At 62.3% G+C, this 11,410-nt stretch overlaps 1 protein-coding gene across 6 annotated transcripts; it reads left to right on the top strand.

Annotated features, from left to right (window-relative positions):
• Window positions 1-860: 860 nt before the first annotated feature.
• Sema4c (semaphorin 4C) lies at window positions 861-10,496 on the top strand. 6 transcript variants are annotated; one of them, XM_021631579.2, is made up of 15 exons: window positions 861-1,200; window positions 3,160-3,305; window positions 4,794-4,942; window positions 5,197-5,259; window positions 5,378-5,476; window positions 5,622-5,718; window positions 5,840-5,956; window positions 6,049-6,200; window positions 6,306-6,481; window positions 6,744-6,888; window positions 6,982-7,204; window positions 7,298-7,410; window positions 8,274-8,434; window positions 8,526-8,599; window positions 8,725-10,496. In XM_021631579.2, exons 2-15 carry the CDS (start codon window positions 3,197-3,199, stop codon window positions 9,543-9,545), a joined length of 2,499 nt encoding a protein of 832 aa, XP_021487254.1. In that variant the 5' UTR covers window positions 861-1,200; window positions 3,160-3,196; the 3' UTR covers window positions 9,546-10,496. The 6 variants fall into 6 exon arrangements, with proteins under 6 accessions (XP_021487254.1, XP_021487253.1, XP_060225846.1 ...); XM_021631578.2 differs by having other exon boundaries at window positions 3,157-3,305; XM_060369863.1 differs by lacking the exon at window positions 861-1,200 and adding an exon at window positions 1,415-1,850.
• Window positions 10,497-11,410: the final 914 nt, after the last annotated feature.

The raw sequence follows: 11,410 nt of genomic DNA, 5'->3' as shown, positions 1-11,410 counted from the left end.
TGCTGTCGGGCTGATGTATACTCCAGATCTGCTGATGGGGGTCTAAAGTGGATTTCCCTCCAGGACTGGCCCCTGGGCCTTAAAGTTACCACAGAAACCTCCAGGCCTCAACTTGCCTCCGTCCTAGTCCTTTGACTCTGGCTAGGGGTGGTCTCCGAGCACTGCTAGGGCAGTTAACCCCAGGTTCATCAGTCCACCTGCCTCCTGGAGCACCGAACTGCTGGCTGGAAGGACTTGCCAGCCAGCGCCGCCCAGAAGGCCATAGCTACGAGCTACTCCTAGGAGCGGCTGTGGGCGGAGGCTGAGGCTGCGAGCAGGGTAGGTGGTGGTGGTTCTCAGCGTGGCGCCCTTCAGCCCCTTTCATCTGAACTGTAGGGCCCATGCCACTTGTTAATCCACCTTCCAGGCGGCACCAGGAGTCATTTCCTGGGGGGGTAGGTTCTGCTGGAGCCTGGAAACAAGGAGCTGCCTGGAGACTTAGGGTCTCTGCCAGTGCGCGGCTCCTTCCAGTTCCAGGGTTAGGGCCAGAAAGGAGGACTTTGGAGCCAAAAGCCTGACCACCGTGATCAGCCCCTGAGAGAACTCTTCAGTTTCCTCCGTTGCTCCCCTCCCTTCGGACACGCGTCCCCAAAAGGCCCGGCCGCTTTCGTTCCTGTAACTGGAGCGCCGGGAAGCCCCCCAAGCCCCCCCTGAGGCCAGCTCGCCGAAGGGTTTGAAGGCGCACGCTTCGGGGAGGCCAGGTGAGTGCGCTTCCCGCTGGCAACGCCTGGAGTCCCTCCCCGCCCCTCCTCTCCGCTCCCGGCGCCCAGGCGTAGACCTTGACTCCCGCGCGGCCACAGTCGCCAGGGTCCCCGAGCCCCAGCGCGGGGCCAGCCAGGCGGCGGGTCTCAGCCCCCTCCGGGGCGGGCCTCCGCGTCCCGCCCCCCGGCCACCACTCGACACCCTCCTCGCCTGACGTCAGGGGGTTGGGGGCGGAGAGCGGCGGCTGCAGCGGAGAAAGAACCGGCGCCCGGCGCGGCGGAGCGCCGGACCCGAGCGCAGGGGCGCCGAGAGCCGGGCTGGGGCTGCGGGGCGGGGGCGCCGGCCAGCACAGGCGGGCTGGCGGGCGCGCGCGGGCTGGAGCGCGCGGGAGTCGGGGAAGGCCGGTGGCCGGAGCCAGACGCGAGGGCGGCGCCCAGGGATTGGAGCTGCACACGAGAGGTGAGTGAGGCGAGTGAGGCCGGAGCGGTGGGGCCCCGGGGGCCGCCGCTTTGTCCCCTCGCTCGGGCAGGGGCCGGCGCGCGCGCCAGAGGATCAGCGTCCGGGGGTGCAGGGCGGGGCGGCAGCGCGGACAGCTGTCCGGTCCGGGGCCCCCGCGAGCCCGCCGCGGGCTGCCGGGCGGACGGTCGGCACGGAGGCGAGCGCTGCCTGCGGCTCTCCTGGCCGGGGCGGCGGGACCCCGAGGGTGCGGACCGAGCTGGGGGCGGTGGCGGAGCTTCGGGCTGTCCGGCGTGCGGTCCGAGTCTCTGCCAGGCTCGCGAGCTCCTCCGGCTCCCCCCACCCGGACGGAAAGTTCGGGGCGGGCTTGGACCGTGGCCGATGTTGTGGGATCGGATTTCCCGAGCGCGGTCCCCCGCCCCCGCGCTCTGCCGGGGAGGCGGGCGGCCACGGAGCACCGGCCCCCTCCGCCGAGCTCCGCTGTCCCGGCCCGCGCGGGAGCGCCGCGACCCACGGCCGGGCGTGCGAGTGTGGGGCGCGATCCTGCTCCTGCACCCCTCCGCGCCCCTGGCCTCGGGGAGAGCTGGGGGTTGGGTCGCTGCTACGCGGGCCGGTTCTCGGAGCACGCCACCGGGTTTTGACCCCAGCCTAGGGTAATTGGCGGAGGGGAGGCTGAGGGTGTGTCAGGGGGACTGCCCGGGGGAAGGCGGCCCCGGCCCCCCGCCTTCCCGCGCTGGGGTTTTGGGCCGACAGGGGGCGTCCTTTGCCACGCTCCTAGAGCTGCCGCTTTGTTTGCATTCAAATCCCCGGAGCTGGGGGAGGGGAGAGCCCACAGTAGGGAGACCCGGTCCGGTCTTGGCTGGAAACCTTTGTTTTTCGGAGTGAAATCCCCAGATTCTGCATCTCTGTTCCCGGCCCCGAGCGTCTGGATTAGTGCAAATCAGCCTCGTTGGCCTAGTACCTAGGGCAGGGTCCCCAGGGTGCAATCCCCGAGTTAAAACGTTCATCAGAGCCGGGGTGGGGAGGGAGGAGGGAAGGGGGAACGTATGTAGCCCTCCAGGGCCATTCTTGGGCATCCCTTCTGGTCCGGGAGAACCCCGTTTCGGCTTCCCCAACCCCTTTCACTTCCCGCCGCCGTGGGGAGATCCCCGTAAGCCTGCAGCCTCCTCGCCGCCGGCCGCCGCTCCTGCGGAAGGGTCAGGAGAAGCTGAGGGAGCAACAGGACTGGCCCTGGTCATTTCCACGCCCATCCCACCCACTTCCTGCCTCCCTCTTGGGCAACAAAGGGGCCTCGGGAAGCTGGGCCCATTTGGTTCCCGGCCCCACTCCTACTCCGGCACTGCTGATGTGGAACCGGGTTTGGGCTCTGCCCGGCTATTGTCTGCGCTGGGGGAGGGGACGGGCTGAGGCCGGGAACTCTGCACGCAGCCTGCTGCACCAAGTCCCCCACTGGAGGTCTTTGCCTAACCGCCGACCTGCCTCTGCCGAGCAAGGGGTAGACCTTCCGAATTAGGTCTCAGGGCTGGCCGGAGTCCTACCGGTAGCAGGTCCTGTTTCCTACGATTATCCTAAGAAACTCTGAAACCTTTTAGACCTGAAGGAGGAAAGGGGTGAAGGGAAAATCTCTTTCTTATTTTTTTCTACACAACTCCCTGTTGAAGAGAGGGAGCAGGGATGGCCTGGAGGCCACAGAAGGCTTTTTGATGACTGTCCACGCCTAGAACTTGCTGACTCAGTTCCTCCCCTTGCTCTTCTGAGAGACCCCCAGGGCCTCTGGGGGCAGAGGTCAGTTGTAGGAGCTAGGTCTGTTACAAAAAAAAAGAAAAGAAAAAGGGAGCAGCGGGACCTCCAGGCGTTCGGGGGGGAGTTGCGTTCAAGCGTGCGTGCGTCTCGTGCTGCCTGTCTCTTGGTGCGAGCCCCCTTCCGGTCTGTGATGCTGACCCGTTTCTTTTCCTTCAGCAGGGCTGCTGGACTGAAGTTTAGACCCTGGGTGTCCGCCATGGCCCCACACTGGGCTGTCTGGCTGCTGGTAGCAGGGCTGTGGGGCCTGGGCACTGGGGCTGAGAGGTGGTGGGACCTTGTGCCCCGGAAGACAGTCTCTTCTGGGGGTGAGTGCCTGAGGCGTGCGAGGCGGGGCCAGCGGGAGGCAGGGATGGATTGCTGGGGAAGGGGCACGCCAGCCGACTGGAAGGAAGGAGCCGCCGCTGAGGAAATATCCCCGGGCGTGCACCTTTATACTGATATGTGTGGTTGTGGCTTTCTAAGAAATGTGAGTGGCCCCAGGGACCCAGAACTGGTAGTGCGGGTCTGGACCTGGGATTGGCCCCCTTCTGATAACTGCGGTAACTTTGTGGGATCCCTTACCCTCCCACCCTCACCGTGACTTGGCCGTCCTGGTGTGCAAGGGAGCTAGTTTCTGAGTCACCCCCCTGTCCACGCTTGAAGTGCCACTCATGCTGGGAAGCCCAGAGAGAGAGAAACCTGAAGCCCAGGGCAACTGTAAGCCTAACCTCATCTCCAGTCTTCTGTAGCTGCCTGTCCCTAGAAGCCCCTTAGTTCACCCCAGCGGTCCTCCCCTGCCTCCCTAACGCGGGAGGGAGCCTTCTGGTGGCCCCAGGTGGGCGCCTGTGCGCGCCCGTGCTGCTTTGGGGAGGGCAGAGCAGACCAGGCAGCGCTCCTTTGCACACACCTGTACGAAGAGGTGATGTCAGGTGTTTGTACCATCTATGGATGGGCTCCTGGGACACGGATGAGCTCACCTCCCGCAGGCTGCGCTCAGCTGCTGACGCCACCCCTCCCGTGCCGACCCAGCTCTGGCTGGTCATTTCCTCCAAAGACTAAGGCTCGCTTGAGTGGGAGTCCTGTGGACAGGTGTGCAGGTAGACGGGCCTCTGACAGAGTACACGGCTGGATACTTGCCCTATCTGTGTAGCCCAGCTTCCCGGCCTTCAACACCCCCTCTGACTGCCGAGTCTCCGAGCTCCCTTCCCTGACATCTTCCTCCTTCTCCGCACGCCACCTTGCCCATCCCGGGCCCATCTGTGCTTGTGTCTCTAGAAGCCTGGATTGGCGCCTGCTGGACTGAATGGCTTCTTAGGCCAGGGATGCTGGCAACTGTTCTGTGCTTCCTGATGCACTAGATGGGCCACCAGGGTCTGGGCTGGACCCTAATGGGGTCAGCAAGTAGGAGAGCAAAGGAAGAAATAGCAGCTGAGGAAGCCAGGTGGGGGAAGAGCCCAGCTCCGTGCCTGAGGTGCCGCTGACCCCGAGCGAGAGCCATCCGTCAGATGGCTTCCTCTGGCCGGAAGCTTTGGCTGAGATAGCCTTCCTTCCGCTTTACCAGCCCAGATTGCTTCCTCCCAAGCTGGAGAAGCAGGGTAGAGCTGTTGCGCCAAAGGCTATTGAGAAAAAAGTCCTTTATGGTCAGTTGGGGTTTGGCTGTCATCTGAATGTGTGTGGGGTGCGTGAGGAACTGTGATGATGAGACCCAGGGGATGCTTGGAAGAAGGAAGATTGATGGATCCCTGGAACCCCAGGGAGGCTGCCATGGCTCATCCCCTTGCTCACTCCGCCTTGTCCCTGTTCTGTTTCTGCAGAGCTGGCCACTGTAGTGAGGCGGTTCTCCCAGACGGGAATCCAGGACTTCCTGACCTTGACCCTGACAGAGCACTCTGGGCTTTTGTACGTGGGGGCCCGAGAGGCGCTGTTCGCCTTCAGCATAGAGGCTCTGGAGCTGCAAGGAGTGGTGAGAGGTGGGACAGTGTGGGAGGCACACCGGAGGGACAGGGAGAGGACTCAAGAGTGCGGCCCGTGCAGGCCGCCCCTCAGCCCAGAGGTCTCTCTCGGTGTCAGGATTAGCAATTGCTCCTCCCTTCTGGTCTCTGCCAGGCGGGATGGTTTGGGGGCTGGGTGTCACCCATGGCATGGCTCACGCTGTGTTGGTGGCACCCACTTAGCACATGGCTGTGACAGCGCTGAAGTGCCTTTTCCCGTCCTCAGATCTCCTGGGAGGCCCCAGCCGAGAAGAAGATCGAGTGTACGCAGAAAGGGAAGAGCAATCAGGTGGGTGCTGCATGCTTCCCCTGCCGGGCCCTGTGGCGTGCTCGCGTCCCTCTCCACCCCGGCCCCCGGTGGTCTCTGCCCCTCAAGCCTCACTGACTGTACACCTTTCTCCCTGTAGACGGAATGCTTCAACTTCATCCGCTTCCTGCAGCCGTACAACGCCTCCCACCTGTACGTCTGCGGGACCTATGCCTTCCAGCCCAAGTGTGCCTACATCGTGAGTGCTGACCCCCTCTTTGGGTGTGCCCCTTACCCACCGGCCCTCGCCTCTGTGACCTTCCTTGGCCACTCAGCCACGGCTTTCCAGGCTGTGCAGGGCCCCGTGTTAATGCCTCCTGTCTTCGATGTCTTCCTGCCCCTAGGACATGCTCACTTTCACCTTGGACCGGGGAGAATTTGAGGATGGGAAGGGTAAATGCCCGTATGACCCGGCGAAGGGCCATACCGGACTCCTTGTGGGTGAGTGACTGCTTGCAGTGTAGACGGGGCACATCTGGGACCCGCTCATTCGAGCTCTGGTACTTGTCTTGAGAGCACATCCTCTCTGGCTTGTTTGACACCCCCCCCTTGTCTCCCGTAGACGGTGAGCTGTACTCAGCCACGCTCAACAACTTCCTGGGTACAGAGCCCGTTATCCTGAGGAACATGGGGCCCCACCACTCCATCAAGACAGAGTACCTGGTCTTTTGGCTGAATGGTGAGTCGTGGAGTGGGACTGGGGAAGCCAAGCGCGGGAGGGCCTTCTAGGGCCCCGGCACCCTGCCACTGACCCTCCTTGCTTTGCCCCAGAACCCCACTTCGTAGGCTCCGCCTATGTCCCCGAGAGCGTGGGGAGCTTCACGGGAGATGACGACAAGATCTACTTCTTCTTCAGTGAGCGGGCCGTGGAGTACGACTGCTATGCCGAGCAGGTGGTGGCCCGCGTCGCCCGCGTCTGCAAGGTACCGAGTTGCGGGGGTCCGCGGGGGTGGGCGGGCGGCGGGAGCCCCGGAGGCCCCGGCGGCAGGCGGCAGGCTGACCAGCCTCGTCTCCCGGCCATCCGCCAGGGCGACATGGGGGGCGCGCGGACCCTGCAGAAGAAGTGGACGACCTTCCTGAAAGCGCGGCTGGTGTGCTCGGCCCCTGACTGGAAGGTCTACTTCAACCAGCTGCGGGCGGTGCACACCCTGCCCGGAGCCTCCTGGCACAACACCACTTTCTTCGGGGTCTTTCACGCGCGGTGGTGAGCGGCTCGGGGGTAGCCGGGGGGAGAGAGGGGAGGAGCAGGTGGGCAGGTCGGGGGTGGTGTGTGGGCGTGAGGACCTGCACAGGCCTCTGGATGAGGTCCAGCGGCCAGTGCCTGGCAGCCAGGATCACTCTGCGCCTGCTCTGTGGGGGAGGGGAGCAGACCGCTCATTTCCGGTCGTCGCCGCGCCCTACCAAGCCCGGGGCTGGGTGGGATGGAGGCAGGTGTGAGACCTGACTTTAAGGCTCTTCTGTGACAGGGGTGACATGGACCTGTCAGCGGTCTGTGAGTACCAGCTGGAACAGATCCAGCACGTGTTCGAGGGGCCCTACAAGGAGTACAGCGAGCAGGCCCAGAAGTGGGCGCGCTATACCGACCAGGTCCCCACGCCTCGGCCCGGCTCGGTGAGTTTCCGCCTGCGGGTGCGCGCCCCACCTCAGCTCCGGCACCCGGCACCCGGCTGACAGCCCGCCTCCCCACGTCCCTCCCCGACACAGTGCATCAACAACTGGCACCGCGACAACGGCTACACCAGCTCCCTGGAGCTGCCCGACAGCACGCTCAACTTCATCAAGAAGCACCCGCTGATGGAGGAGCAGGTGAGGCCGCGGCTGGGCCGGCCCCTGCTCGTGAAGAAGAACACGAACTTCACACACGTGGTGGCTGACAGGGTCACCGGGCTGGACGGCACCACCTACACAGTGCTGTTCATCGGTACAGGTAGGCACTTGGGGCGTGCCCGAGGCTGGGGGCCGGCGGGCGCCCCAAGGCCTGCTGCCTCGTCATTCAGTGTTCTCCTCATCACCTCTCCAGGAGATGGTTGGCTGCTGAAAGCGGTGAGCCTCGGGCCCTGGATCCACATGATTGAGGAGCTGCAGGTGTTTGACCAGGAGCCAGTGGCAAGCCTGGTGCTGTCGCCCAGCAAGGTATCAAGATGGGCCACACACACCTCCCTCGCTGCTTCCGGCAGCGCCATCTTTCCCACACCCAATCTCTCGGCCGTAGCTGGGTTCATGTGATTGGCCAGCTCAGAATCCCTCCCTTAGCTCTTGTGAGTTCCAGCAAGTAGGAGCACTAACTCACCCACTGGCCAGAACCTGCTTTCCAGGGGTTCTTATATGGAGCCATTCCCAGGAGCCCCCATTCCCAGAACCCCGCCTTGGCAAACCCCCTCGGGTTTTCTCAGGCCCTTCCCCGTGGGGCTGGGGCTCTGCCTGCTGCACCTCCTCAGTCACACCTCCCAGGCCCCAAAGCGTTTTGGTACCCGGGCCCGCAGGGGGCCCCTGAGCCAGACCCCCTCCATCTCCTGGATCATTTTCTTGAAACGTTCACCTCTTAACCTTTCTGCAAAACTGGCATGTCCACGGTGCTCTGTGGAGTAGTCTGATTGGCTTACCTTCTACCTGCTATTGCAACGCAAAGTCGCTCCCCAGAAGACTGGATGATGAAAGGGCAGCGAGGGCACCAGGGCCGAGCAGGCAGATCGGCAGTCAGCATTCCGAGAGAGGGAAGCACCTCAGCTGAGCGCTGCTCTCCGTGCTGGCTCCTGGGGCTGTGTGAGGGCAGTGTGCCTCCACGTCAGCCTCCTGGTCCTGCCGTCCCTGTCTAATCAGGTCACGTCTGTAAAGTGATTAGGATTGCGCTGGCTTGTCGTAAGCCCTCATCAAATTTGCCCCCCTGGCCTGGATTTTTCTTCTGCGTCCTTCCCCCTTGGGGACACAGTGTGCTCGTGGTCTCCGCTAGCGAACAGGTGTGGCGTGGCTCACCCCTCTGCCTCATGTCTCCACAGAAGGTGCTTTTCGCTGGCTCCCGCTCTCAGCTGCTTCAGCTGTCCCTGGCGGACTGCACAAAGTACCGTTTCTGTGTAGACTGCGTCCTGGCCCGGGACCCGTACTGTGCCTGGAACGCCAACACCAGCAGATGCGTGGCCGCCGCCAGCGGTCACTCAGGGTGAGTCTGTAGTCTGGGAGCGCCCGGGCCAGCGGGGAGGCAGAAGTGCTTAGAGTCGGAGTCGGATGGCTGATGCGTTCTCCCTTCCCAGCAGATCCCTTCTGATCCAACATGTGGCCAACTTGGACGCCTCAAAGATGTGTAACCAGCATGGCATTAAGAAAGGTGAGTTGCGTTGCTTTTTGTCCCCTCGTTTTGGGCATGGGCCTCTGGATCACAGCATCTCCTCCCACCGTGGGGCCTGGGCTTCCTGTACGAACACTTCATTCCCTCTCGTTCTTGCCCTCTAGTGAGGCCTCCCAAGAACATCACAGTAGTAGCAGGCACGGACCTGGTCCTCCCCTGCCACCTCTCATCCAATTTGGCCCATGCCCGCTGGACCTTCAAAGACGGGGACCTACCTACAAAACAACCCAGCTCCTTCCTTTATGACCCGGGACTCCAGGCGCTGGTGCTGATGGCCGCCCAGCCCCGCAACACTGGGCTTTATCACTGCGCTTCAGAGGAGCAGGGCACAAGGCTGCCTGCGGAGAGTTACCTTGTCACTGTGGTGGCCGGCCCGTCGGTGACCCTGGAGGCCCGCGCTCCCTTGGAAAACCTGGGGCTTGTATGGCTGGCCGTGGTGGCCCTGGGGGCTGTGTGCCTGGTGCTGCTGCTGCTGGTTTTGTCGCTTCGGCGGCGGCTGCGAGAAGAGCTAGAAAAAGGCGCCAAGGCAGCCGAGAGGACACTTGTGTACCCCCTGGAACTGCCCAAGGAACCGACCAGTCCGCCCTTCCGGCCGGGCCCCGAGACGGACGAGAAACTGTGGGATCCTGTCGGCTACTACTATTCAGACGGCTCTCTGAAGATCGTGCCCGGCCACGCCCGGTGCCAGCCCGGGGGTGGGCCCCCGTCCCCCCCTCCTGGCATACCTGGCCAGCCTCTGCCTTCTCCCACTCGGCTCCACCTAGGGGGTGGTCGGAACTCAAATGCCAACGGTTATGTGCGCTTACAGTTGGGAGGAGAGGACGGAGGGGGCCACGCGCTGCCCGAGCTCGCGGACGAGCTGAGACGGAAACTGCAGCAGCGCCAGCCACTGCCCGACTCTAACCCAGAGGAGTCTTCAGTATGAGGGAGCCCCCCCCACTCAGCGGCGGGGGGGTTTCCGCATTTGCACAGGCACCAGCTACCTCAGGGACATGGTGGGGGCACTTGCTCTGCCTGGGACGGACGCTGCCCAGCACTTGCCCAGCCATGAGGACCTGCTCAGCACGGCACTGCCACTTGGTGTGGCTCACCAGGGCATCAGCCTCACAGGAGGTGGGCACACCCTCCTCCGGGAATCGCAGACACGTGGAACCCCAGCAGCCAAAACCTAGCAAGTTTCAAGACTGTGGGTGTGTTTGTGCATGTATGTATGTGTTGATGTGTGTACGGGGTTACAAGCACCGTGTGTGGTGTGGTGTGTGTGTGTGTGTGTGTGTGTGTGTGTGTGTGTATATGTATGTGTGTGTGTGTGTGTGTGTGTGTGTGTGTGTCTCACAACCTTCCCGTCTCTATCAAGTCTTCCCTTGGCCTGGGGTTCTCCTGGTGAGTCTTTGGAGCTATGAAGGGGAAGGGGGGTCATACCACTTTGCCTCTCCTACCCCCAGCTGTCCCGAGCTTGGAACAGTGGTGTACATACGGGGATGGGATGGACAGGGTGTTGTACCCCTTTTGGGGGAGTGCAGGACTCAGGGCGGGCCTGGTCCTGCTCCTAGGGCTGTGAATGTTTTCAGGGCGGGGGTTGGGGGTGGAGATGGAGCCTCCTGCTTCAGGGGGAAGGGTGGGCAGGGCCTCCCGCTTGGCCTCTGGGTTCAGTGGTATTTTGTACTTGTGCTCTTCCGACAGGGCTGGGAAAGGTTGGGGGAGGGGAGGGAGAGGGCGGGCATGCTGTGGATACTGGCATATCCTCTCCCAGCCCTAGGAAAAGGGCTAACAGTGTAATTTATTGTGTCCCACATATTTATTTGTTGTAAATATTTGAGTATTTTTATATTGACAAATAAAATGGAGAAAATGAAACTTAGCCCTGGTGCACAGATACTTTGACTGGAGTCATCCTTTGGGCTGGGCCCTTCATGGTTTTAATGCCTGTCTGTGCCCCCTATCTGGAGGGGCCAGCTGAGACTTAGTGTTTTCCCACAGTGGTGCCTATGGGACTGGGAACCAGACCAGGGCTGCGTGCGTCCCCTTGGGAGCTGGACCTGGCCTGGTGCCAAGAGGGAAAAGAGCACTGAGGGAAGAGGAGGAGATGGGGTTTGTCTTCCCAGAAGTCCTGGGAGGGTGAGCCGCAAGTGAGGGGGCTGAGGGAGAGGACGTCTTGGAAGTCCTCTGGGTTGTGTGGACAGTGTTTGCATAACGGTGGGGCCCGGGGACAAGCTCAGAGGGAGGAGGGCCCATCTTTGTAGGGAAAGATAGTCCCCTACTGCCACCCAGTGAGTTCCAAGCCCTTGTCCTAGAGAGGGAGTGGTTTAGGCCCAGATGTTCAGGGAAAAACAACAGGCCCAGCCTGGATTAGTTTTTGAGTGCTCTTGGTGGGAGTTGCCCGGCAATCGAGTTTTGAAAAAGAAAATAGTGGAGGTTGGGGCTGAGGGGGAAACATTTTAAGATTTTGTGTTGTGCTGAGTTCGATGCTTTTGTTGGCTGCAATTTGGACATGCCTGGTTTAGATAAATCTAACCGGTGCGTAGGGACAGAGACCACGACGGCTAGCACTTCCCTCGGCTGCTCCCACCTCGACACCCGTACAACTGGTTGCAATTGAGCACGCCGCTGACCTGGTTTCTCTTAGTGTGGATCAGAAGGCTGGATCATACCTTAGTATGTTCGCCTCCGCTCAGATGTCAGCCACTGGATGTGGGCGAACAGTGCCCACAGAGGGTCAAGCACAAAGATGGGCCTGATCCTTGCCCAGGCCACCTGCTTCCCGCTGGACAGCTAAGGAACAGGGGTGGG

The sequence above is a fragment of the Meriones unguiculatus genome, chromosome 16, assembly GCF_030254825.1.
Source record: "Meriones unguiculatus strain TT.TT164.6M chromosome 16, Bangor_MerUng_6.1, whole genome shotgun sequence".
NCBI lineage: Eukaryota > Metazoa > Chordata > Mammalia > Rodentia > Muridae > Meriones > Meriones unguiculatus.
Note: the sequence above shows the minus strand (reverse complement) of the source record. Positions and strands in the feature narration are given on the sequence as shown.

Coding starts and splice junctions, on each gene's coding strand:
- Sema4c (XM_060369863.1), top strand. CDS start 1,579: ATGTTGTGGGATCGGATTTCCCGAGCGCGGTCCCCCGCCCCCGCGCTC. Junction 4,943..5,196: donor CTCTGGAGCTGCAAGGAGTG/GTGAGAGGTGGG, acceptor TCCCGTCCTCAG/ATCTCCTGGGAGGCCCCAGC. Junction 5,260..5,377: donor AGAAAGGGAAGAGCAATCAG/GTGGGTGCTGCA, acceptor TTCTCCCTGTAG/ACGGAATGCTTCAACTTCAT.